The sequence below is a fragment of the Lampris incognitus genome, chromosome 17, assembly GCF_029633865.1.
Source record: "Lampris incognitus isolate fLamInc1 chromosome 17, fLamInc1.hap2, whole genome shotgun sequence".
Classification (NCBI taxonomy): domain Eukaryota; kingdom Metazoa; phylum Chordata; class Actinopteri; order Lampriformes; family Lampridae; genus Lampris; species Lampris incognitus.
Window position 1 is genome coordinate 29,832,994 of NC_079227.1, and position 27,966 is coordinate 29,860,959.

The following is a 27,966-nucleotide window of genomic DNA, read 5'->3' on the forward strand; positions in this document are numbered from 1 at the left end:
ACCATCTTGAGTTACCTGGCTCTGCGCCTTTCGGAACAGGAAACAGAGAAGACACTGTAGAGGAAAAACGAGCGCCGCAACAGTCATACCCACAGCGACCGTCTCTGCGTTGACCAACACCTGGGCTGAAGCCGGCCCACTAGTAAAGTATGGAGGACTGAAACTAGGTAAAGCCAGGCCAAAAACAATTAATCAGTTTCAAACTATTTATTCCGTACAGTTCCTGATAAGACTGGTTTCTATCTAAACATCTTCAACATAGCACAACAGACTTGGGGTATCTGACAAGTCCTACAGGTTGTCTCACCTTTGCCCTACAGCTCCAACAGCCCCGTACCACAATGCCCCCATTGCCAGGTAGAAATGCAGCAGGACGGCACTGCACATCACTCTTCGAGCCCGGGTTAAACAGCTATGTGTGGGGCGCTCCCAAAGTGACAACCAAAAGTGACTGTCCCTCATCCCAAATTGCAGCTGGGAGGACAGAACACGCCGGAATTGAGACAGTTCTCCGGGACCTGTCAGGGATGGATGGATGATGGGGGAAATTATTGATTTGGAAATTTGAAAGCCCAGAAAACACATACCCCCCCCCCAAAAAAACCTCTCACATATAAAACTTACATGAGGCCAGAACTTCCTTCTCCACAGTGCCGTTCTTCTCATTCTCCACTGAGAGCCAGTCCTCCACCAGGAAGAAGAACATGTGGTCCGTCTGAGAGTCCCACACCACCACATGCTGCAGATACCAAGAAGGGTCCAGACCTGTGGCCCATGCATAGGTGGATTATGAGACAATGCCACCCCAAACCCCTCTCCCCCGGCAGGACAGGTACACGGACTTGCAGCCAACTGCACAATAACTAAATTCAACTTTACCGCAACAGGATTTACAGCGTACATATACTCAATTAACGCCAACAACATATTAAGACATATGCAGTTTCCTTCAGTTTTTCAGTAGGACTTTTGTTACTGACATGAATGACTACTCCATTTGACTATGCAACAAGAAATGCAAAGTTGGGCGTCCTGGTGGCATAGCAGTCTATTCCGTTGCCTACCAACATGGGGAGCGCCAGTTCGAATTCCCATGTTATCTCCGGCTTGGTTAGGCATCCCTGCAGACACATTTGGCCGTGTCTGCGGGTGGGAAGCCGGATGTGGGTATGTGTCCTGGTCGCTGCACTAGCACCTCCTCTGGTTGATCTGGTCTGTTCAGGAGTGAGGGGGAACTGGGGGGAATTGCATGATCCTCCCATGCGCTATGGCCCTCTGGCCAAACTCCTCATTGTCAGGTGAAAAGAAGCAGTTGGCGATTCCACATGTATCGGAGGAGGCATGTGGTAGTCTGCAGCCCTCCCCGGATCGGCAGAGGGGGTGGAGCAGCGACCGGCACGGCTCAGAAGATCGGGATGATTGGCCAAGTACAATTGGGGAGAAAAAAAAAAAAAAAAAAGGGGGGGGGGAAAGCAGCCTTAATAACATCCGACTTCACGCAGAGGCCCTGGTTTAGGGGCCCCTGGGCCTGGTAGGCCCGTTTGGTAATCCACCCATGGGCACATGTCACATCACAGTTTAAGCTTTAAAGGGTATTTTGCACATTTAGGCAAATAACTAGAACTGGCATGTACTCTACATCACTGCCACCCATTTTCCTAAGCATATGATCATATTTTAGATTTTTGAGGGTGATTTTTCCACTTTCCTGCGAGCCATCAAGTTTCTGTTCATTTCAATACAGAATGAAAATCAACTTGCAGACGTGAAACTCGCCTGAGATAAGTAATCCGTCACAATGAAAAAATTCTGTTGATGTTTTTGTTTGTCAAAATTATGCTATCATAGCAGGACAATGCAACTGTAAGCACAGATTGTCGTGAAAAGTCTTCCGGGCGGTGTGTTTCAGTGTACACCGACAGTCACTATGTAGTCAAAAATAATCAATAATCAAGGCAGCATGTTTCGAAAAAGGTAATGTGAATTTGATAGGTCCTGGCTTTAAAAAGATTGCTTTTCCAAAGTCGACTCTCTAATCTCACTGAAATGCACAACCTAGAAAACCTTTCACAACAGTCTGCTTTCAGCTGCATCATCCTGTAATCACAGCACACGGAATATTCACTGTGATGATGGATTACTTATCGAAAGCAAGTTTCAACTCTTCTGCAGGTTGATTTTCATACCGTGCTGAACTAAATGGAAACCAATTGGCTGTCAGAAAGTCAGAGAAAATACATCCAAACATCTAAAACACTTCGAAAACTTGTAAAGAGTAATGTAAAGTAGACATCATTTGTAGTAAATGGGCTAAAACATACAAAAACACCGGTATATCCCTTTAAGTTGGCAATCTTGGAAACTTTGATTGTTAAGAGGATACAGGAAAGATAACTCTATATTGGAGATGTGTGGATTTATATCTCCATCCATCCACTATCCAAGCTGCTTATCCTACTTGGGGTCGCAGGATGCTTGAGCCTATCCCAGCAGTCACTGGGCGGCAGGCGGGGAGACACCCTGGATAGGCCGCCAGTCCATCACGGCCACCCCCAGACCCCACACACACACCTAGGGACAATCTAATATGGCCGATTCACCTGACCTACATGTCTTTGGACTGTGGGAGGAAACCGGAGCACCCGGAGGAAACCCACGCAAACACGGGGAGAACATGTAAACTCCACACAGAGGACGACCTGGGATGACCCCCAAGGTTGGACAACCCCAGGGTTTGAACCCAGGACCTTCTTGCTATGAGGCGACCTCGCTAACCACTGTGCCACCAAGCCGCAGGATTTATATCTCGATGAGAGCAAACTCAATCTCTGTATATCATCATACCAGGGCAATTTAACTGAAAATATTTTTCAGAAAGGCAGAAACATTGATTACATTTCACGTGCTAAGTGACAGCACACCATGTGTAAAAAGCCTGGCACCCTCTCTCACTATTTATGGAGTATCATTGTTGTTTGGACTTCCATGCTGGATTATCACCATGCTTGGAAAGAGAAATCTTTTGGACAGATTATCCTTCACAGCCAGGAAAAAACATGCCGGCTCCATGGATCAGCGACAAGAGCCCTGCAATATCCAACTGGCACAAAATCCTCACTGAATGGATACCCCTGAAACAGCCCATGTGAAGACTGCATGGAGAAAATGACAAATTCTCAAAAAATTGGAAACCATAATTTGGTTACACATACTCGGACATTTCTGCAGAAATGCTTGGAGGATTTCCCCGGCCAGTATTTAGGGTTGTCACTGTTGTAACACAGAACCCACATAAGTCTGAGTAGAGTAAGTCTGTTGATCCTGATTATGCGAAAAAGTTTCAGATCTGTGCTGTGTGTTCATATTTATGTTTGTTTATTTTATGTGTAACTGAAAATTGATTTCATGTTTATTGACACTCAACCATTATCCATGGCAAACACGATTGTGTATCGACCTCATTTGTTGAAACAGGATCATGTGATCATTCAATTTTGGAATGGTTTATCCAATTTCTAGACTCCCCACCTCCTCACACCAACACAAACACACGTAATGCTATGAATAAACACACACACAGAAGCAGACACGAAATCGTCCTATGCACCTCATACACCGCTACATCATCACTGCCTACCCGTATTATCATGCCAGATACGAATCTTCCAAACTTCTCCCAGGTTGTCATCTGTCTCCAGGTGAAACTGGTCCAGGCTGCCGCGCTGAAAAGCTCCGTCCCTTTGCAGATGGCGAGAGCCACTCTTGGTCACGCCATATAGACTGATGCCAACATGTGCTGAGGTGCCTGAATGGATGATACCACAGCAATATGATAAACTCTACGCTTTAAAAACAATGACTTTCCATAACCAATAGGATGAACGTGCATGTGGCTTTAAAAAAAAAAACTCCTTTTTCTTTCCACTCTTGTGCCATTATTTAAGATTTCATAGTTGACCTGCTCCCCGCCACCAGCCGGTCTTGACCAGAACTCTGTAGTGGTATAGCCCTGGTCGGCCACAAAGGGGGACTTGGCTAAGCCTCAGGCCATCCAGGTGGTCCAGTTTGTGGGCAATAATCCCTAGCAGCAGGTGGATCAGAACCAGGACAGCACACACAATGCCCACCACCATGTTACGTGCTGGACCAGCCGACTGAGGGGGATAAGATGGGAGGGAGGAGAGAAAGGAAGAGCCCTGCTGATGAACATCATGACACCGTATTTTGGCAACTGGTAAAGCAGGATAAATGTGATCATCAACACAGTTCATTCTTTCATACCGGCGGGAGCAGCACCACAGCCCCAGGATGAACAAACAGGCTGGCACCAAACAGGGTGAGATGCCGGGTCAGACAGTGTGCCGTGTGTATGGTGCTGCCCTCCAGCGGACTGAGACCCTCACTGCTCCAACGCCTCTCCTTCACACTGTAGTACTGGCACAAAGAGCTGAACACAAACACCGAGGCCTGGACCGGACCCCCATCAGCTAGAGAGGACTTCAGCTTGACGGAGAGAGGCTTTACTGTACCAGTCAACCTGAAATGATATTAGGTAAGGCAGGCTTAGGTTCAAAACCAAGGCAAATCGAGACAAATTAATTACAAGTCCAGTCTTGAAGTTTGCTTCTCATTTTATCAAGGTTCCTGTCGAAGGTCCTGTGTAGTGAAACCGGGGCCAGCCATGTTAGATATATCATGCTATACCATGACATGTCATGTGATGTTATGTATACACTCAACAGGAAGCTGACTGACATTGGAGAGAGAAAGACGGTTTCCTCAGTGAAGTCAGTCTGAGTTGAGATGGAGAGGTTCAGCTCTCTCACCAGGGTGCCCTGTGCTGCACCAGCACCTGATGGAGCTGTGTTCACTTCTATTCTTATGTGCCCCGATTCCACTGGAACAGCCCCTAAAAACACAAGCTGCAGTTTGAAATACATCTTTCATGCCTTTAGCTTAGAATAGATGGTTTCTGCACCTAGGGTCTAACACTTATTTAGGTAGCGAAATATATATGTTCCTAATCAGTGACATAGTGACAGAAAAATGCTACTGATGCAGAATGGCGGAGCCTTAAGGCAGAATTCAATGCAGTGTTTGTGTGAAAGAATCTACGACAACAGGAATGGTCTTGTTATGTTGTTTGAACTGGTAATATTCATAATTATTCAAAATATTATTAACACAATTCTCTATTTTCGAGTTCTTTGGGCGTATTTCTTTGTCATTCGTGACTTTTATCGATTGATTCAGCAACTTTGTTAGCCATCTATACACTTGCATTTTTAAAGAATTTCGCCATTTTAAATAATTTTTACAATTTTTTTCCACTATTACCATTATCATCAGTCTTTGCTAAACATCTTTTTTCTTTTTGGAATTTCCCCCCTTTTTCTCCCTAGTTGTATCCGGCCAATTACACCACTCTTCCGAGCCGTCCCGGTCGCTGCTCCACCCCTTCTGCCGATCCGGGGAGGGCTGCAGACTACCACATGCCTCCTCCAATACATGTGGAGTCGCCAGCCACTTCTTTTTACCTGACAGTGAGGAGTTTCACCAGGGGGGCGTAGTGTGTGGGAGGATCATGCTATTCCCCCCAGTTCCCCCCTCCCACCCGAACAGGTGCCACAATCGACCAGAGGAGGCACTACTGCAGCAACCAGGACACATACCCACATCCAGCTTCCCACCCGCAGACACAAGTCAATTGTGTCTGTAGGGATGCCCGACCAAGCCGGAGGTAACATGGGGATTTGAACTGATGATCCCCGTGTTGGTAGGTAACTGAATAGACCGCTGCGCTACCCGGACACCCCTACTAAACATCTCAGTCATTTTTACCATCGTGTTTTTATTATGCTTTTTCTCTCCATTAATATAATAAGTAAGAGTTTCATTGTGCTGTGTGCTTGCACCCGTACAGATGACAAATAAACCTTGAGCTACGCTGAGTTTAGCTTAGCTGAGTTATGTGACCTTGTGAGCTTACCGTTTAAATTCTTTTGAATGTGCAAACTTACCAGGCTAATAAAAGTCACTCTGACTCTAAAACAAAACACGTTACCTGGTGCCAGGCTAAAGCTGAAGCAGATGTACAGCCCTGCATTGTCATCCAGCCCATCTACAACTTTGACTGTGAAGTTCAGCCATCCCTCAGTGGGGAGAGTAGTTTGAGTTAACCCAAATGAACTCGTTCCATTATCATCTTCAGCTGCACTTCCTTTCCATGCCCGATACCCAGGCCCGAATCCTCGGTACCCCATGTCCACAGGGTGTCTGTTAGGCAGGGTGACGCGTATGGCCAGTTCAGGGTCCAGATTACGGATGGGTATGGGCTGGCCTTGCGGGGTGGTGAACTCCATGGCAGCCAGAGTGGTGGAGATTGGGGGATCGGCAGCGGTCAGCAACGGACTGGACTTGGATCCGGTGTCCATACCTAGCAGTATCTGCACCACGCCTGAGTTCTGACTGTTCAGCTGAGCTGCCAAGGAGGGTGGGATATGAAACTGACACAGGATGCCAGTCTCAGATCTTTCATTGGTCGACGGAGAAGTAGGCCTCATCTGCCTTTGGTCGAATAACTTTGGATCTGTGGTGTTGTTCTGAGTGCAGAGGAGCTTCGAAGGCTTTCCATGGAAACCGGTGGTGTTTATATGAGGGGTGAACAGTGACAGGGGCTCCTCGCCACGCACACGCGAGCGCATCAGAGAGTGCATGAGGGCCCCAGCATAGCCCAGTGCCGATAGAGTAGTTTCAGAAGTTTTTTGCAGTGTACTTGAGAAGGCTGAATGAGAACTGGAGGTGCTGACCGTCTCAGACACAGCAGCCAAGGTGCCACCTGAGGACAGGGAGAGTAAAGAATATTCACCTAATCGTAAAATCATTTGAGAGTTTCTTTGGCGGTAAATCAATAAATGATCATATAATTTATCGTGGGAAATGGACCATTCAGTATGGAAGATGGTGGTTTGCCAGCACCTATGACATTTAAGATATTTCTCCCTGTGTCAGCAGCTGGAACAATGCCGGCACTTGTCTGTTCCTCCATCACATGGATCATCTTCCCCACTGCCTCCACAACCCTCTCCTGACAGCCCTCGCATACCACCTCATCAGGGACAGCCTAGAGAGAATGTAGAAATATGTTGAAAACAGGATGAAATGGTGAAATTTTGCAAGGTTTTTTGGAAACGTATTCACTATTTTGTTGTTAATAAAAAAACTGTGTTTTATTTTTACAGGGTTTTCTTAAAACATGCATGCCCTTATTTTTATTTCAACAACTACACCATCATTATGTGCATTATAGGGAGATAGAGACAGCAGCGTAAACTCACGGTGGACTGGGCCAGCGCTGAGCTGAGCTGATCTACATCTTGTAAGGATGAAACTGGGAGAGAGGCGAGGGCTCGGGTCACATTACCCCGAATCTCTCTCCGGTCCCTTACCTCAGGAACACTCCCTCCAGATTTCATCTGTAAAGAGGTGAACATTAATGAAAGGTCTAAACAAGTTATTAGTGTGTTGACCCCCATATCCACTCTGCAGCAGCAATCCTGTGCCAGGATTAAATGATTACAGCTTGCTTTGTGTTACGAGCGGTCAAATACATTTGCATTAGAGAACACGCTGGTTACACTCTACCTGGTTGAGGTGGCTGGTGAGGGCAATGCAAAAAGAGATGATCTCTTGTGGGTTGCCATGTTGGACTAAAGCCAGCATCTCTGTCTGGCTCTTGTTCTTAAGCCACTGACTAGAAACTTGAGCACTTGCAGGCTGCTGAACTGTCAATGTTCTGGAAAAGACAGAAATGCAGTGACCTTACTGAAATGCAAAAGCGAGTTTCCTTTATCATGTCCCGATCCAACCATGGATCACAATGGATCACCCACATCTAGCCAAAAAAATAAAATTGGTAATGTGATGTGTATTGGTTGCACCTGTTAAGAGCAACAACTTTTGCACCTAGATGGTCCTCTACCAGCAGGGTAACTGTTATATCTGACATGTCTCCTTCTTGCCTATGACTTCCTACGGGAACCAGCGTGCCAAATGTTGAACGTGTGCCCCTGTGGAGCAGAAATATTTACACCACAACACAATAAACCTTATAACATCCAAAAATTGGCATGCAGTAAACTTCTTGTACTTCTCATTACTCGGTTAAACATTTAGGTCTTATCAGTTCAGGTTTTACATGCAATGCTTCCAGTTAGGGCCAACACTCACCTATAGAGAGTGAGCAGAGGGCATGCAATGAAACTAGGATGGCATGGTGCAACTTGGAGGATGTAGATTAGCTGAGAGGCTTCCATGTCATCATCACGCCAACCTGGTACATGACATTGCATGACAGCTAAGAAAGAAGATAATGTAGCAAAATATAGTCAAGTGCACTAAAAGATATTGAACTATATTTGACCACTTAAAGGTGAAGATGGTTATATTGTCTTGAGTGGTCCACTATTAACACATCTTAGTAGGTAAAAAGTGTTTGTTCTACTGATCTGTCATATGAAGACCAAAAGGTATCTTACAAATGACACAGTACATAAACACACAGCATGGTTGTGAACAGATCTCACTCTACCATCAAATCCCCATAAAGAAAGCCACACATGTATTATAGTTAGCAGATCAAGTATGCATCACCAGACAGGCAGAAAAACTTACTACTATATGTCATCCCTGTTTGATGTGACACCCAAGCATCTTAATGCAAGCTGTACTTTCTAACCCCCCTTCCTCCTCTTTTTCTCCCCAATTGTATCCGGCCAATTACCCTACTCTTCTGAGCCGTCCTGGTCACTGCGGCACCCTCTCTGCTGATCTGGGGAGGGCTGCAGACTACCACGTGCCTCCTCCGATACACGTGGAGTCGCCAACAACTTCTTTTCACCTGACAGTGAGGAGTTTCGCCAGGAGGATGTAGCGTATGGGAGGATCACGCTATTCCCCCCAGTTCCCCCTCCCCCCTGAACAGGCGCCCCGACCGACCAGAGGAGGCGCTAGTGCAGCGATCACAACACATACCTACATCCGGCTTTCCACCCGCAGACACGGCCAATTTTGTCTATAGGGATGCCCGACCAAGCCAGAGGTAACACGGGGATTTAAACCAGTGATCCCCATGTTGGTAGGCAACGGAATACACCGCTACGCTACCCGGACACTTTTCTAACTTTAACTTTTCCACCACATTACCCTACCGCAGCAGTTATAGGTGACCACAGTCTCCAGCAGGCGTACGTCTGTCTCCAGACTCAGATCACAGGACCCTGCGTGGGGAGGATGGTTGGGCAATACTGTCAGGCTGGCGCTGCCCCACCGCCCGATGTCTGGCCGAGACACGTTGAGGGTGAAAGTGTAACTCTGCCCATCCTGGAGGAGCTGCGACCGGACTACCAGGTCCGGAGAGCGACCCCCCGTCAAGGTGGTGACCTCATCAAGGTCTAAGGTCAGGCCACTCTGATCCTCAGCGCTCCATTTGTACTGGTAAAGGAAAGACACTGTAATTACATAAGCAATAGTGAATGTTACTCTATCTATGGGGTTGAAAATAACTGCGTCCTCACTGTATGTGCAAACCTTCATTCCAGCATGGCGACAAACAGCGAACTGAGGGTATCTTTCTAATCTATTTCTGCTTCACTGAGATTGATGTAGCTGAACTGAATTCGTGCTCTGAGCTGATAAGCACCAACATCGAACAGATAGCAAAATAACAACTGATCCCAGCATGACTGCAACTGCAGATAGGGGGAGACAGCAGGAGGGGAGGCACAGTGCTCAAAAATGAAAGATCAACCATGGTAGTGTTATTTATCTATTTAGGATTACCTAGTAAACCCTTAAAACAGGCTTCCTTGTAGAAATATGTGGCTCTTTATGTTCTCTTTTTAACTTTACTTTTTATAGTTGTCTTTATGTTTCATTGTTTTCTTCAAGTTCATAATTTTTCTTCAGCCGAATCTATATCTGAGGAGCATTTCCAGACAAGAGGAGAGCTTGTGTCAGAGAGGCATTACCTGTGCATGGTCGTTACATTGTCCACAGTGTCCAGAGAGGACTACAGGGTTTGCATAGCTGACGTGGTGGGCGGAGGAGAAGACAGAACAGGATACGCAATCCACAGTCACAGGAAATACCGCAGCCTCACACACTGATATCTAAACAGAAGAGACAGCCAGAAGTGAAGCCGACGTTCTGCAGACGCCAACAGGTGATGCCTGTCCCAGCATGTGTACCTCAAGTAAATAAAAAACACTGGGGTGTCCGGGTAGCATAGCGGTCTATTCCGCTGCCTACAACATGTGGATCGCTGGTTCGAATCCCTGAGTTACCTCCGGCTTGGTCGGGTGTCCCTTCAGACACAGTTGGTTGTGTCTGCGGGTGGGAAGTCGGATGTGGGTATTTGTCCTGGTCGCTGCATTAGCGCCTCCTCTGGTTGGTTGGTGTGCCTGTTTCGGGGGGAAGGGGAACTGGGGGAATAGCGTGATCCTCCCACACCAGCGGTCGGGAACCTATGGCTCGCGAGCCATATATGGCTCTTCCGGTGACGGCATATGGCTCCCAGACAATTTTGAGTTGAAAATTATTTTTTTTTCAAAAAAATCAGTTTGGAACTGATTTTAAAATACTGGTGATATTTCTTAATAATACTGTGTCATTTTAAAGTAAACAGAAATTAGTTTTGAAGATAAATTTCACGGGTCACGGGTCACCCGTGGGTCGGGTCGGGAACCAATGGCTCGCAAGCATGTCCGGGTCATTGTAAAGGTGAAGAAATCAATTTTATCAGATAGCCAACTAGTTTATCCGCTTCAACCCTTGTAACGGAAAAGATGGCGAAAAGAAAAAAAGACGATGATTACCGTGCATTCCAGGCTGCGTGGACAGAGGAATTTGCATTTGTGGAGAGAGCAGGATCTGCGGTATGTCTAATATGCAATGATAAAATTGCATCGATGAAACGGTCAAATATAAAACGGCACTTCGATACGCACCATGCTTCATTAGCATCGAAATATCCAGCGGGGGACAGCAGGAAAAGGGCATGCGAGGAGCTACAGCGGAGAGTGCAGACGAGTCAGCAGCAACTACGTGTGTGGACCAAGCAAGGTGACGGGAATTCCGCTAGCTTTGCGGGGGCTTTGGCAATAGTAAGGAATGGAAAGTCATTCACAGATGGCGAGTATGCCAAAACATTCATGCTTGATGTGGCCAATGAACTGTTTGATGACTTCCCAAATAAAGACAAGATAATCAAACGAATAAAAGACATGCCCCTGTCAGCAAGAACTGTGCACGATCGTAGCATCATGATGGCAAATCAAGTCGAGGAAACACAAATTAAGGACATAAACGCCGGGACATACTTTTCTCTCGCGTTAGATGAGTCAACAGACGTTAGCCATCTATCTCAGTGCAGTATCATTGCCAGGTATGCTGCAGGTGACACACTGCGTGAGGAAAGCTTGGCTGTTTTGCCAATGAAAGGGACAACAAGAGGAGAGGATTTATTCATGTCTTTCATGGAGTTTGCTAAAGAAAAAAAACTACTGATGGATAAACTTATTTCTGTCTGTACTGATGGTGCACCCTGTATGTTGGGGAAGAACAAAGGATTTGTAGCGCTTCTCCGTGAACATGAAAAGAGAGCCATCCTAAGTTTTCATTGCATCCTGCACCAGGAGGCGCTTTGCGCTCAGACGTGTGGCCAGGAGCTTGGCGAGGTGATGTCTCTGGTCATTCGAGTGGTCAACTTTATTGTTGCCCGAGCTTTAAATGATCGCCAGTTTAAAGCTCTGTTAGAAGAAGTTGGGAATCATTATCCCGGTCTGCTTTTACACAGCAACGTGCGTTGGTTGTCAAGGGGGAAGGTGCTCAGCCGTTTTGCAGCTTGCCTGAGTGAAATCCGGACTTTTCTTGAAATGAAAGGCGTCAAGCATCCTGAGCTAGACAACACTGACTGGCTCCTGCAGTTTCACTATCTCGTGGACATAACTGGCCATCTGAACCAGCTCAATGTGAAAATGCAAGGTATTGGAAATACAATCTCATCCCTTCAACAAGCAGTGTTTGCATTTGAAAGCAAGCTGGAAGTCTTTCTCAGGGACATTGAAACAGGTCGTCTTCTGCACTTTGAAAGACTGCAACAATTTAGAGATGCATGCTTAGCAAGTGACTCCACTCAACATCTGGATCTCCAGCAGCTAGCTGGCTTTACGTTCAATCTCCTGCAGTCATTCAAAGCACGTTTTGGAGAATTTCGTGCGCGCACTGGTCTTTTCAAGTTCATCACTCATCCACATGAGTGTGCAGTGGACAAAATCGACCTGACATGCATCCCCAGGGTCTCTATCGGAGACTTTGAGCTTGAAGTTGCTGACCTGAAGGCATCAGACATGTGGATGAGTAAGTTCAAGTCACTTAATGGAGAGTTGGAAAGTCTTGCGCGACAGCGAGCAGAGCTGGCGAGGGAACACAAGTGGACAGAAATTAAAAATCTTCAACCTGAAGACCAGCTGATTCTTAAAACTTGGAACGAGCTTCCTGTGACATACCACACAATGCAGCGTGTGAGTATTGCCGTATTGACCATGTTTGGCTCTACATATGCATGTGAACAGTCTTTCTCGCATATGAGGAACATTAAGACCAACCTACGCTCACGTTTAACTGATGGAAGCCTCAACGCCTGCATGAAGCTCAACCTCACCACGTATGAACCAGACTACAAGGCCATCAGCAAAACCATGCAGCACCAGAAGTCGCATTAAAAGTAAGACATATTTAATTTATTATACGTTAAAAATACTATATGGCTCTCAATGAAATATATTTAGAAATATTTGGCTTTTATGGCTCTCCCAGTCAAAAAGGTTCCCGACCCCTGTCCCACACGCTACGCCCCCCTGGTGAAACTCCTCATTGTCAGGTGAAAAGAAGCGGCTGGTGACCCCACATGTATCGAAGGAGGCATGTGGTAGTCTGCAGCCCTCCCCGGATCGGCAGAGAGGGTGGGGCAGTGACCGGGATGGGTCAGAAGAGTAGGGTAACTGGCCGGATACAATAGGGGAGAAAAAGAGGGAAAATTCCTAAAAATAAAAAATAAAACACACTGAAGGGGCTCTAGGGGAGACGTGTGTCATGTTCAAAATGTCTGTGTAATTTATCTACATGTGCAAAGACTTTGTACTCATTCGTATTTCCAGGGGTTGATATGAAGAGGGTGCAACGGGATGCACCCCCCCATTAAGAAAACTGAGAAAAAAACAACCCTTTGTAAAACTGCCCCCCCCTTCCCATTCCCTTTGAGTTAATGGTGCTATGTGATATACCTTTGTTGGATGCCAATTGCTCTCTCACCAGTATGCTGTTATCACTGTGATAGATTGATAAAAGTGTGTCAATCACCTCATTCTTTCTATTATACATAACTAAATAACTCCAATTTAAAAAATGTTTGGCCTATAGTTCACGAAGTGTGGTATATAATTTTCAGAGGACATTGTCGTAAATCCATCCATTATCTAAGCTGCTTATCCTTACTCAGGGTCGCGGGGATGCTGGAGCCTATCCCAGCAGTCATTGGGTGGCAGGCAGGGAGACACCTTGGACAGGCTGCCAAGCCATCACAGGGCTGACACACACACACACACACACGCGCACACACACACACACACACACCTAGGGACAATTTAGTACGGCTGATTCACCTGACCTACGTGTCCTTGGACTGTGGGAGGAAACCGGAGCACCCGGAGGAAACCCACGCTGACACAGGGAGAACATGCAAACTCCACACAGAGGATGACCTGGGATGACCTCCCAGGTTGGACTACCCCGGGGCGCAAATGCAGGACCTTGCTGTGATGCGACCACGCTAACCACTGGCCCACCATGCCACCATTGTTGTAAATGAACATTGTAATAAAATGTACGAAAGTACATTCGGTATAGAATTATAATATCAATAAAACTGGAGTCTAATCACAAAATTAAATCGTAAGAACGGAGTTGTTTTTATCTGAGCTCTCAATCGGAGTTTAAATATGGTAAATGTTGATCAAGAATTTGTCAATAAATCTGTTATAGGTGTTTCTTGTATAGGTAGAATCCGATATAGATAGAATTTGTATATAAATCTTGATCAAGAACGTGTAGGATGATGGCTACAGTTTAAAAGGTGAGTGTCCGGTTGTTTTTGGGGTTTGTTTTTTTTGTGCATCACGTCCCCACACCACCAGACCCCACCATCCCTCCTTAATTTTTTTTCCAAATTGACCACTGCTTATTTCCTGTGAAAGCTCCAACATTTCTGGGTTCATTAACTTAAAATGTCAAAGACAACTTCTCAGCATAGCTTCTTGTCTGTATGATGCTGCAACACTGCAGATGCAAAAAAGGATAATGGTGAAAACACATATAAAGTTGATGAAAATGTGGACGGTGAGATTGTGCCTTATCACATACTCACAGACTGCATGGTAGAGATGGGTGTCCTCCCTGTCTTGTGTACAGTAAGGGTGATGTGGTAGACCCAGCCTGGGTGTAGTTCAATACTCAGCACAGTCACTCTGCTGCTGTTACTGCCAACAGATGGGCTCAGAGACGGAGACTCTGTGGAGTTCTCCAAACACAAATAAAACATTTTTGCACAGCTGGGCAACACCAAATTGATGTTATTGCCCGTACAAGCTCGTGTGATGTGAAATACTATCCTCATGACACTACAAACCAGGTGTAATAACAAGAGACCTGTACCTCAGTCTTCAAATCCCAGTGATACTGCAGTTGGTCCTCCTCTCCTGGTTCCATGCTGGGGTCATGAGACTCAGATCCGTCCAGGACAACGTCACTGTGGCTGGGCCACATTCTGTGCGAGCCTCCCTTGATGATTGCTACCAAAGGCGAGTGGACCACTGTGACCTTTGTCTTTTGGTGGACAATGAGAGGAGTCTCCAGGAGTGAAACAGTGAATACCACGCAATACTGCCCAACCTCCAGAGCGTGCTTTGGTAAGGAGAGTAACAGTGAATTTACATTCACTTGACTACTTAAGGTTACCATGTTTCCAGTGAAACCTTTATCATTATCTTCACAGTCAGAGCTTCTAAATACTTTCCACAGATAGCTGGTCTTGTAGGCAGAGCAGTTTTTGACCACTGTCGCTTCAAAGTAGCTGGGTCTCGCCCGATGGATAGTGGAGTTAACTTGGACTAAGGAAGCTTGTGGACTGGAGCACTGAAGCTCATTCACCTCCACCGGAAGCTGCGTGGACACGTGGCTGATGTTGTTGAAAACCTTGACTGTGATGTCAAACCTCCCAGCCGTATGATATGTGTGACTGGCCGTGTTGAAGTCTATTACTGACACTTCAGCTGAGTCTCCAAAGGTCCAATGAAAACTGAGGTTGCTCCCACCATCCACTTCTGCAAAAACATCAACAGGATATCCACTGAATATTCTCGCTAACTGACAGATCAGCTTGACCTGCTTAACAGGCCACTGAATGGTAGCAGTCTCATTCAAGGTGTGTGAGCAGACATCATCGCTGACCACCACACCGATGTACAATAAACCACTTCCTGGTGAAGAAAAGTACACTTCCTGACCTGTGGCCTGTGAAGGTTCAAACCCCTCCAAGTGAAAAGTCCACGTGTAGCTGACTGGAAATTCACTCTGAACTTCAGTTTTAAAATGTAATTCTTTCAGAGCTTCGAGAGCAGTGGAACAACAACTGACCAGTTGCAAACCTCGAATGCGCTCCCGGACTACAATAGTAGAGGTCACCTGAGAACTACTGACCTGGTTCCATGCTTTCAGTGACACCAAATGTATCCCAGCTTCAAGGCTAGATGTGATTAACTGTCCATCTACAAAGTCCTGTTTATGAGTTAAATCATCTTTACTAAAGGATATCGAAAAGCTCACATTGCTTCCTTTGGAAATTAGTGGGGTAAAAATAACTGGGTCTTCAGAGCAGATAGTGAACTTGCTTATGTTCAGAGTTAGCCCTCTGATTTCATCCTGGATGGTGACACCGCTTGAAACGGTCTGCCAGCTTATCCCATTCGAGACATTTAAAGACACGTTGCAGACTCCTGTGTGTGTAAAAGTGTAGATAAAAGACTGATTGGTGTCTATAAAAAGATGGCGTTTGTCGCTTGTCTCAACTTTCCACTCCCAGTGCAGATCACTACCTTTTCGGATAAGACCATGTACTGAAACTGCAGCGCTCGTGCGGATATAAAATGGAGGTGTCTTTCCATCTATTAGAAAGTCTACTTCCCCAACCTCCTCTTGCACTAGAAGCTCTCTGGTGGCATTGCTGTGGCTGAGAAAATTCTGTATTGAGACTTTGACAAAGCAGTGACCCAAGCTTGTAAAAGTGTGGAGAAGAAAGGGCACATCCGTCTGCATGGGTGAGAGGTCAGAGTTCACATACCAAAGATACTGGAGGTCAGACCCGGTAACAACAGTTACAGAGATATTCACAGATTTCCTCAGAGCAACAATATTTGACTGGGTTGTTATACTTGCACCCATCACTCTCTCTACTGCTACAATAGAAATATGGCTAACTGCCTCACCCAACTTGTTAGAGGCTGTTAGCTGGACGGAAATGTTGCCTGGAGTATCAACCAGCAGCTCAAAACGTTCTCTGTCACCAGTTCTTTGGTGGTTTATTCCTCTTTGCATAGAAAACCAATTATAAGTAATATTGGAGCCCTGACTAAGTGAAGCCATAAATAACACTTTCTCTCTGGTTGGTATGAATTTCATGTTCGCCAGACTGTTGCATTCAATATGAAGACCTCTTATCCTTTCAAAGACCTCAATCAAAATGGCTGCCTCCCTCTCACTCACCAAGTTCCGAGCCAAAACTCTGACTTGATACACGCCCGGTTCGGGGAACACATATCTAAACTGATAGCCTCCTTCTTTGGTTGTATTCATACCATCCACTGACCAGTAGTAATCAGTGTTACTTGTAGCACTGTTAATTGCCGTTATAACAATTTCTTCATTTACTGCAGCAAAGAGTTGGCTGGTATGAAGTGAAAGGTTTGAAACTGGAAGGAGAACATTCACCTCAAGGGTCACGGAGTCTCGACTTATGGCATTAAATGCTGTTGCTGTGACTGTGAAATGGCCTGGGGTGGTAAAGACATGGGACACGTTTTTGTCCTGCTCCACCAGAGTGCCATCTCCAAAGTCCCAAAACACAGAAAAATTGGTCCCACTGCAACTGTCAATCCAAAATAAAATCATGGTATTGACAGTCAAAGTGTCATTTTGACCACTGTGAGCCACAGACAGCTTACTCACAGGTGTTTGGATGACAATAGTGGCTTTGGCTGTTTTGCTGCTGACTTTGTTACTTGCAACTACTGACACTTCTTCAACCCCTTCCTCTTTATAGGCAAAACACTTTTGGGCATTTGCTGTGATAGGATAGTGGCTTGAGGATCTTCTAAATATGAGCTGGTAACCTGTTGGCTGTTCAGGGAATACTAACACATTGAAACATACCTCTTCACCAACTGCTGCAGCAGTCTTTGACGGCTGCACAGTGACACTACTTACTGGGGCTTCAATACAGACAGTAACATTATAAGAAACAGTACTGAACAAACTAAACACAGTCAGATTCAGGTTATATATCCCTTGGTTTGAAAATGTATGCGTGGCTGCGGGCTTTCCCCTCAACACAGTCAAAGGTGAGCCATCTCCAAAATCCCAGTGGAAAGTCTGCATGGATATGTTTCCATTGACCTCAGCGCTAAACTGCATGTCTCTTCCCGTCTCGATACAATCTGTTGGCTGTATTTTACTAATATTCAAGCCATAGATCTCAACCTTTAAGGACTGACGAGTCTGGCTGACGGTGTTGGAGACAGTTACATCAACTGTGTAGGTTCCTGCAGACTTATAGACATGGGAGACAGAACCACCTGGGGGGCTTCTCTGCACTGAGCCATCCCCCAAGTAAAAAATCCAGATGAGGCTTGTACCATTGGTCACTTTACCGCTGATCTCCGTGACAGATTTCAGCTCATTGGGTCCATTGTAACTCACAGTTAATTCGGTGACTTGCTCCATAACCTCTACCATGAGCCATGTGGTCAATGCATTCAAAGTGTTGTTGGCACGCAGTGAGACATTATAAACCCCAGGAGATCCAAACGCATGACTGACTTGACTGTTGAACCCCTGGACAGCTGTGGAGCCATCACCAAAGTCCCACGTGTAGAAAATGCCATAAGGCGAGGGCTGAGGAGAAGCTTCCAGAAGGAGAGGCTGTGAGACCAGGGGCACCAGAGGATTGGAAGAGATACGGAGGTGAATGAATAATGGGCGAACTTTTACTGTCACAGCTGTCCCAATGCTGTCATAGGAGTTGGAGACATAGACTCGAAGTGTGTAGTCATCTGCATGGTAAAAACACAGAGGAACAATGATTTCACTGGTTATTTGAAAAAATTCAAATTTCTAGTATTTTTATTACTCATGGGAAATGAAAATAACGAGATTTTATAAATAATCAAAAATTGTTAGTATTGGGGTCCGCGGTGGTGTAGCGGTCTAAGCATCGGCTTTGTGTCGATGCAGTTGCCCACTGGGTACCGGGGTTCGCGCCCTGGTCTCGTCAGATCTGACTATGGCCGGACTCGATGAAGCAGCAATAATTGGCAACGCTGTCTTCCGGAGGGGGGCGGAGTCGGCTTGTGTTCGTCACATGAATGCGTCTCTGTGTGTATCGGAAAAAGCAGTGGTTCGGCCTGGATTCACCTCGTCACGCAAGTGGTGAGGCGTCTCCTTCGAGACTGCCGGCTGGAGAGATGCAGTTGGCGAATGCATGCAGTACGAGGGTGGGTGTTTGAACTAAAATAGGGATCGATTGGCCACTAAATTGGGAGAAAAATCAGAAATAATAATAAAAAAAAAAACAATTTGTTAGTATTACATTATCACTGTGATTTTCTCAGCGACAGAAAGAAAGAATTAGATGTCATATTAAGGAAAGAAAAAGGATCACAAAATGACGCTGGCTTCATAGCAAATTTGTAGCATTAATTTAAAAATGTACAAGCCAATGCCAAAAATGCCTGTTTAGCTGGTGACAGTTTTGAACTGTGTGTGTGTGCACGCGTGCGCGTGCGTGCACTCAGCCAACTATGAGGCTGCTAAGGTCTGGACGTCAGTAACTTCTTCCCTCTCAGGCTAATGTTTTGCATTACGTGTGATTGAACATTATTATTTTTGTGAATGAAACTGTTTTGACATCATTATAAAGCCCCCTGCTGATGCATTTATTAGGCTAATGTTAGAGTGTAGCCTTGGCAGATCAGTAAACAAATCTGAGCAAATTCTTTGTAGGCTTTATGGTCATATCGATCCGCAAAATAAGAGTTATTTCAGCCAATTAGCTTATTCCTCAGTGATAAGCGACCGTATTTCTGTCTCATATTTGGAGGGATAACAACAACTAGGGCCTACCAGCAGTGAGTAACATTTTTGTGTCTACTAACCAGAGGGGAACCCTCTCGGCCCTGATACTCTAAAAGATATTTAAAAAGTCATCAGTTCAAATATTATTTTATCAATTCATAATTTGACGATCAACATCTAAGCAAAATGTTTCTAAGGAAATAAACCCTTCAAACCTGCCTATTCAGTTTGTGTTGGATTGTGAAAAGTTAAATGAGAAGCCCCCTTGTCTCGTCTCCCTATCAATTTTGCTGCCCCTGCAGTTGCTGGGAAGAAAATGCTTTGCTTTCAGCTCTGTGATTGGTGGTCCAGCTATAATTTTACAGTGGTCCAAGTAATTCACTGAAAGAGTAATTTCAAATGACAGTAAAATTAACCAATCATATCTTCCCTCTAAATGGCTGGGCTTTGTTATTGCTAACTTTATGACAAGTTCCGCCTGCTGCGGGAAAAAAAAAAAACAAAAAACGCTGATACACTAGCTAGCATGTTGGTTCACTATGGAAGCTGTGAGTAAAGTTACTGCTCATGAGGAGGACATCGTTGCAAATGTATTATCCACTCCATTTTCAAAATTAACTTTTAATGAAACAGTTAATTGGCAGAGGAAGACCTACACCAGAGCTTAATATGGTAAGTTATTTAAAATCTAATGGGCCACTGTGCTAACTGATTTTATTCTGGCCGCCGCTGTCACTGTTTTGTATATTCATTCATTCATTATCCAAACGGCTTATCCTTCTCAGGGTCATGGAGATGCTGGAGCCTATCCCAGCAGTCATTGGGCAGCAGGCGGGGAGACACCCTGGACAGGCCGCTAGACCATCACAGGGCCGACGCACACACAAACATTCACACCTACGGACAATTTAGTACAGCCGATTCACCTGACCTACATGTCTTTGGACTGTGGGAGGAAACTGGAGCACCCGGAGGAAACCCACACAGACACAGAAAGAACATGCAAACTCCACACAGAGGACGACCCCCAAGGTCGGACTACCCCAGGGCTGGAACCCAGGATCTTCTTGCTGTGAGGCGACCGCGCTAACCCCTGCACCACTGTGCCGCCCTGTTTTGTGTATGTTAAGGTTTCTTTGTGAAAAGAGTCATTATGCAGAATTACCGGTCAATCTGTAAATTTACCAACTCAGCAATCACTATGCAGGTTTATCGTAACATATATATTTAATAGGCCGCTGTGCCAATCTAACTTTAATTCTAATATTATTCATTAACAAGTTTGTGGTGGTGGGTTCCCAAAATGCCATCATCGATATTCACTGTCCATGGTTCTGAAGTGTCTGTGGCTAATGGTTGCTTGGTTGTGTGCGCGCTGCTTCGTGTGGGCTTACATGATAATTTGTTGGTTTTGTGTCGTGGTGGGGGGCTGTCATGTGTTTTGAACCCCGGCCTGTTTTCACCATATTTCGCTTAAGTGCACATGCAGCTTGTGTGATGATGCGATTATTTTTAAGGAGGATTTGCATTTTACTTTAGAAATCAGCTATTTTTTGTTTTGGTGATAACCCTAACACTATCTTTGCAGTTTGCTCATTGCGTTGCTAAGGCTTGACTAGCATCTTGCAGCACTATAGGAGAGGACACAGTTAGCTGGGCTGGTAGTTTGCTTTTTTTCTAACAAGGGAAAGGGGGGGGGGGTCAGAGGGCCAAGGTTTAAGTCACAGTTTGCTACTGCTACTAACTAGTAGCCTCTTTTTTGAAAAGTAAAATATGATCACCCTAGGTTAAGATTAACATTACATATTTACCATGCTCACATATTTGTTGAACCGGTCTGTTCAATACCTATAGGACAGCAGCACATCCGAATGACATTTTGTATTATTTTGTCCCCAGTATCTTTTCTATTTTTTTCTCACATCTTCAAAATAAAATGTTGAACTTCACTTGGGGACTTGTCTTCCTTTCCAACATCTCAGCTCAGTATGGGCTACCCAGCTCAGTACGTGCCCTTTCACTCATCTGAATTTTCATGCATTTCCAAACTATTCAGTTATAATGCACTACGCTTGTCTACAATTTGGCTAGCAATCTAATAAACCAGAACACTTGCCTTGAGCTTTGTGTATGATGAAAATAATGATAATGATGAATAGAATCAAAGCCAATCAGACCATGTTCTATTACTTGTTTTATGTAATTTTTTTATTTTAGAAAATAGTTAGGATGCCTTTTTTTTCCAGAATATTTTCATTTCATTTGCCGTTCGTCAGTTACGTTGTGATTCAAATGCAATAAAAATTCACCAGAATGTAGGAAATTACATTTCTGAAACTTAAATCTTCCTGGGAAACAGGTTTTAAAAAAATATATACAATAAACCCGCTCTACTTATGCTTCTGGTCCGCTATTATTGGTTATACGGCGTGTGTGTGTGTGTGCGCGCGTGCGTACGTATATACACCCATGTATTTACCTGGGGTTAGGTAAGTGTGGCTAAGTGAGTCCTGGACATATGCTCCTTTTTCCCCACTTTCTACAAGCCCCCCCAGAGTTTGGCATGGAGCAGGCAGGGTGTGGTTCACCTGATCACTTCCATCCCCAAAATCCCACCTACAAGACATGTGCCAAATGGAAAATAGAATGATCCAGCATTTCAAAAACATGTGCATAGAAGTGATAATTAATTTAAGCTGTAAGCCACTTCAGTAAAGTCAGAAGTTATAGTATCTAAAAGGCCCAAAAGATACGAGACCATATACAGTGCATCCGAAAAGTATTCACACCCCTTCACTTTCCCCACATTTTGTTATGTTACAGCCTTATTCCAAAATGGATTAAATTCCTTTTTTTTTCTCATCAATCTACACACAATACCCCATGATGAAAAAGCGAAAAAGGTTTTGTAGAAATTTTTGCAAATTTATTAAAAATAAAAAACTGAAATATTGCATGTACATAAGTATTCACACCCTTTACTCAGTACTTGGTTGAGGCACCCTTGGCAGCGATTACAGCCTCAAGTCTTCTTGGGTATGAAGCTACAAGCTTGGCACACCTATATTTGGGGTATTTCTCCCATTCTTTTCTGCAGATCCTCTCAAGCTCTGTAAGGTTAGATGGGGAGCGTCGCTGCACAGCTATTATCAGGTTTTTCCAGAGATGTTCAATGGGGTTCAAGTCTGGGCTCTGCCTGGGCCACTCAAGGACATTCACAGACTTGTTCCGAAGCCACTCCTTCGTTGTCTTGGCTGTGTGCTTAGGGTCGTTGTCGTGTTGAAAGGTAAACCTCGACCCAGTCTGAGGTCCTGAGCGCTCTGGAGCAAGTTTTCATCAAGGATCTCTCTGTACTTTGCTCCAATCATCTTTCCCTCGATCCTGACTAGTCTCCCAGTTCCTGCCGCTGAAAAACATCCCCACAGCATGATGCTGCCACCACCATGCTTCACTGTAGGGATGGTATTAGCAAGGTGATTGATGAGAGGTGCCTGGTTTCCTCTAGATGTGACATTTGGCATTCAGGCTAAAGAGTTCAATCTTGGTTTCATCAGACCAGAGAATCTTGTTTCTCATGTTCTGAGAGTCCTTTAGGTGCTTTCTGGCAAACTCCAAGCAGGCTGTCATGTGCCTTTTACTGAGCAGAGGCTTCCGTCTAGCCACTCTACCATAAAGGCCTGATTGGTGGAGTGCTGCAGAGATGGTTGTCCTTCTGGAAGGTTCTCCCATCACCACAGAGGAACGCTGGAGCTCTGTCAGAGTGACCATTGGGTTCTTGGTCACCTCCCTGACCAAGGCCCTTCTTCCCCGATTGCTCAGTTTGGCTGGGCGGCCAGCTCTAGGAAGAGTCCGGGTGGATCCAAACTTCTTCCATTTACGAATGATGGAGACCACTGTGCTCTTCAGGACCTTCAAAGGTGTAGACATTTTTTTTACCCTTCCCCAGATCTGTGCCTCGATACAATCCTGTCTCGGAGGTCCACAGACAATTCCTTTGACTTCATGGCTTGGTTTCTGCTCTGACATGCACTGTCAACAGCGGGACCTTTTATAGACAGGTATGTGCCTTTCCAAATCATATCCAATCAATGAATTTACTACAGGTGGACTCAAATCAAGATGTAGAAACATCTCAAGGATGATCAGTGGAAACAGGATGAACCTGAGCTCAATTTCGAGTGTCATAGCAAAGGGTGTGAATACTTGTGTACATGCAATATTTCAATTTTTTATTTTTAATAAATTTGCAAACATTTCTACAAAACCTTTTTCACTTTGTCATTATGGGGTATTGTGTGTAGATTGATGAGAAAAAAAGGAATTTAATCCATTTTGGAATAAGGCTGCAACATAACAAAATGTGGGGAAAGTGAAGGGGTGTGAATATTTTCCGGATGCACTGTATGTATATCACAAAAAGAAACCAATGGTAAACACCTGAAAGTAACTGCTAGGGAGATGTCTACTCTGACTGTAATGGTGTAGATGTGTGAGGCGGCCACAGCTATGACTTCTCTGACAGACAAGAACTTAATGTCAGTGAGTGGCATCATGACATCGGCAGTCAGAAGGATTTCCTGGGACTGGGAACTCACAGGGTTGGAAGCTGTCACCTGAAACAATTGACAGATAACAGGATGACTTCTATGTTGTCTTTAGATGAATATAGTAGTGATTCCAAAGCACAGATCCAGCAACATGTCAAATTTCATTGGCATCAAATTTCATATGATTTAATGTTGAAACCACGTAATACCACCCTTACTAAGATTATTTTTGGAAATAAACCGTTTTACCCAAAGTCTGTAGTTGGCAGGTTTCTTTAGCAACACACTGTAGGATTCCCCTTCATAAGCAAAGGTCTCCATGTTGTCAATCACCCAGGTGAATTTCACTGATGAACCTGTCCTCACTTTGGCTGTAAATGACTGGGACATTAAAGCACAAAGTAGGGTAAAGGGATGCTCAATCAAGTCCAGCAAACTTTTTGAAATGGGCAAATGAAGACTGTAGTTTTTAGATCTACATTTCTCTTTTCTTTTTTAAAAAAAACCCCACATTTCTTTTTTATCTTTTGAAAAAAAAATAACTCAAAATTATGAAATATGTGAATGTGTGTGCGCGTGGGGGGCATTCTCACCTGTGAAATGTCCACGAGCATCCTAAGATGTCCATATGGCTCTACGCTAAGTCCTGTTATCTCCTCATGGCCGCAAATCGTCACGCTGGCAGTCTGGGAGCTCAAAGCATTCATCACACTAATGTTCATACTCTGAGCCCCCACTAAGGGCATTACAAGGGTGACACAGGAAAACCAGGTATCATAGGACTCTCTCTTACAGCCAGGCCAAGACTTGGCCACCTCCTCTGGACAAGATGGAGAGAGGGGCACCCCCATCTGAAGCACTGGAGCTGACCATGAGCTACTGGTTTTATGTCCAGATATGATCTTGACAACAAGGAGAGTTGGGACATTGATTATGACGTGAATCTGGTTCTTTTCATCAGGCTGGGGGTGGATGACTTTGAGTGCTGCACTCAGAAGTGGAGTCGGACTGGTAGTTAGGGCTCTAATATCAGGTATCGTTGTGGTCTCTGTGAAGATATAGTCACTGAGGTCACCATGCTCTATGTTCAGACCACGGCCATGGCCACTGTGTAGAGTGTCCACATACAGTATCCGTAGATCACACACCACCCCATCTACCCACTGGCCTCCCTGGAGCAGGGAAGCGAGGCCTCCCTCCCACCATCCCCCCCACCCAGTCCCTTGTGAAGACAAGTAGCTCTGTCGCCAGGGGGAGTCGGGGGAGGAGTCGCTACCCAGGCAGTGTAAGAAAGCTCCTGCATCGCGAGTGTGTTGTATGGCCAAGACATCATCAGGATAAACCATGATCTCCCTGTCAGGCAAAGCCACCTGTGACAGGAAGGATGAGAAAATGGGTAGACGATTATACTCTTATCAACTTATATTTTGTTTTTGATAGTATCATCCATTGTGGTTTACAATGTTTTTTTTTGTGGTCATAGACCACAGAATATAGAAAAAGGGGCAACTCACATGAACAGTTTTTAGCTCAGTGCTGGGGCTCATTGTGACTGGCAAGTCTGCCACCAAGTGGTAGAAGGGTGGTGTTGCAAGGTATCTAGGGGGCAGTGTGAATCTGTGCCCCCCCGCTGCAGGTGAGCGGTCATAGGGGCTGCAGGGACTGGTGACGGACAGGCAGGCCTCCATCAGATGGCACCAGTACTGTCCCATGGCACAGCCTCCTGTGGTATTACACAGTGGCACTGCTGAGCAGCAGCTAAAAGGATTGAGGAGAGAGCTGCAACCTGAGCAGCGGAAACAAAAGATTAAGTAAAAATGTTTAGTGTTTATATTTGCTAAAATCCTAGGTTTTTCCACAGTAACATAGTTGAATCTTTACATTCTTCCTAGTGCTCCTCAGAAATCGATAATAATTATGGTACCTGGAGGGACGAGGTGTTGGTTGGAGTTGCAGTAAGGCCGGAGGATCTGGACTCGGGCCAGAGAAGACAGCGGGCTGGGCTGGACCACCATTTCTACTGATGCCAACCGACCCGCATGACTAAACCACAACCCTGGAAACAGTTGCATCTGTCACGTCAAAAACAATCAATCAGGATGGTATCAAGGGCAAAAAAAGCAAATGTGCAAGTGAGAAACAAATAAACTCAAAAGGCTGACAGAATGTAAACCAACAATAAAATGGATGAACTCAGTTTCAGTAAAGGCGTATAGATAAGAACTTAATTATTCCAGAGGGGAAATTCAATTTGTTTCAAATTATCTGTGATTATATATAGTCTTTTTTTTTTTTACTCAACTGTAGTCTGAATGAACACTGTGCAAGTCAAATTTCCAAACAACAATGAATAATTCTGTCATTGTTGTGGGTCAACACCTTAGATGTTGGATATCTTTCACCGACCTCCACTTTGAGTCGTCTGGTATCAGGGGTGGCAGGCAGGGTGTTTAGCTGGGCCCTCGCATAGACGCCACTCATGACAGATACTCCTATTAGATAACTGTCCACAGATGGTAAAGACACTGTGCACAGAAGCACATTTGACTGTTATCAATTAACATAAATGTAATTTGCATACATACTGATGCCATACATTTTCTACACGACCAATCTGATTCAGCTAGTGTTAGTAATGGATGGTAACTACTTAGCTAATACACAGGAACACCTTCAACACTTTCCATGCAAATGAATGGTACTCTGTCAAGGTGTGCGTTAGGCTTGTTACACGAGCGAAAGACAATAAGAATAACGATCTTACCAGCTATTTCTTTTTGACAGAGGAAGAAGTATTCTCCATCACATCTCGCTCTCCTCCACTGTCCCATTGTCCCCAGGGTCATCTGAATACAGAACCCTTGACTCTCACCGCCTCCATCCCACCAGCCAGGATGCACCGGCCTCAGCGTTCCAACCTGCTGGGGCCCCCCTTCCCCTGTTCCCCCGAGCCATATCCACATACTGTCTTTCCTAAAAAAAAAAAAGAAAAAAAAAGGGGGGGGACCTGTTTGCTATCGAAAGCAAGCGATGCAGAGAGACCGAGGGTAACAGGGGAGGTCATTTTAAAGCCCCTGCCCTATATTTGTACTTATCAAATAGAGTGACTCACACTGGAAAGGAGAAGTGGATGAAGTTCTGTAGCTCAGGGCTGTCGGCAGCTGTCAGATCCCCTCCTGGGATACCTCGACATGAGTCTCGTGCCTCTGGCCACGGCAATGCTTTCTCAGAGAGCCAATAGCATCGTAGGCTAGACAGGTGTATCCGTCCACCTTCTGGACAATGAATCTTTTCTAGGGGACAGTAACCAGTGATAACTGTAATAGCAAACAAGACTTATTTCACTATCCCGAGCTGTTAAAATGTCAAGAATCATTTTCAATTATGCGTATCACATTATAACTTATGGTGATTCTTCCTCACAAATTTGAAAGGTATAAGCCATATCTATGTCTGTGTCAGTCTGTTTTTTTTTTTTTTTAATGTCCATCCATCCATCATCCGAACTGCTTATCCTGCTCTCAGGGTTGCGGGGATGCTGGAGTCTATCCCAGCAGTCACTGGGCAGCAGGTGGGGAGACACCCTGGACAGGCCACCAGGCCATCACACAGAGCCCCCCCCCCACACACACACATACCTAGGGGCAATTTAGTACGGCCGATTCACCTGACCTACCTGTCTTTGGACTGTCAGAGGAAACCGGAGCACCCGGAGGAAACCCACGCAGACACGGGGAGAACATGCAAAGTCCACACAGAGGACAACCCAGGATGACCCCTAAGGTTGGACTACCCTGGGGCTCGAACCCAGAACCTTCTTGCTGTGAGGCGACCCACTGCACCACTGTGCCGCATGGTGTTTTAATGTAATATATCAAAATGGATGATGTAGGAGCTTCAAAGCCCCCTTGAAGGTAGAACAAGTAGGATTTTCCTACAAATCAATGTATAGACTCAT

At 45.1% G+C, this 27,966-nt stretch overlaps 1 protein-coding gene across 1 annotated transcript in view; it reads right to left on the reverse strand.

The window, feature by feature from the left end:
• Positions 1-27,453, reverse strand: part of pkd1b (polycystic kidney disease 1b) — a 39,287-nt gene extending 11,834 nt beyond the window's left edge. Inside the window, exons 1-26 of the mRNA XM_056296749.1 lie at positions 27,432-27,453; positions 27,121-27,325; positions 26,773-26,981; positions 26,415-26,533; positions 25,933-26,080; positions 25,523-25,794; positions 24,602-25,378; positions 24,258-24,389; positions 23,899-24,044; positions 21,941-22,077; positions 14,770-18,440; positions 10,029-10,169; positions 9,210-9,492; positions 8,230-8,332; positions 7,941-8,069; positions 7,645-7,795; positions 7,338-7,475; positions 6,979-7,123; positions 6,065-6,838; positions 4,756-4,909; positions 4,282-4,447; positions 3,959-4,154; positions 3,638-3,805; positions 625-765; positions 308-518; positions 16-139 (exon numbers count right to left, since the gene is read on the reverse strand). Of these exons, the coding sequence (XP_056152724.1) occupies positions 16-139; positions 308-518; positions 625-765; positions 3,638-3,805; positions 3,959-4,154; positions 4,282-4,447; positions 4,756-4,909; positions 6,065-6,838; positions 6,979-7,123; positions 7,338-7,475; positions 7,645-7,795; positions 7,941-8,069; positions 8,230-8,332; positions 9,210-9,492; positions 10,029-10,169; positions 14,770-18,440; positions 21,941-22,077; positions 23,899-24,044; positions 24,258-24,389; positions 24,602-25,378; positions 25,523-25,794; positions 25,933-26,080; positions 26,415-26,533; positions 26,773-26,981; positions 27,121-27,325; positions 27,432-27,453 (8,862 nt within the window). The remainder of the gene's footprint in view (positions 1-15; positions 140-307; positions 519-624; positions 766-3,637; positions 3,806-3,958; positions 4,155-4,281; positions 4,448-4,755; positions 4,910-6,064; positions 6,839-6,978; positions 7,124-7,337; positions 7,476-7,644; positions 7,796-7,940; positions 8,070-8,229; positions 8,333-9,209; positions 9,493-10,028; positions 10,170-14,769; positions 18,441-21,940; positions 22,078-23,898; positions 24,045-24,257; positions 24,390-24,601; positions 25,379-25,522; positions 25,795-25,932; positions 26,081-26,414; positions 26,534-26,772; positions 26,982-27,120; positions 27,326-27,431) is intronic.
• Between the last annotated feature and the right edge of the window lie 513 nt (positions 27,454-27,966).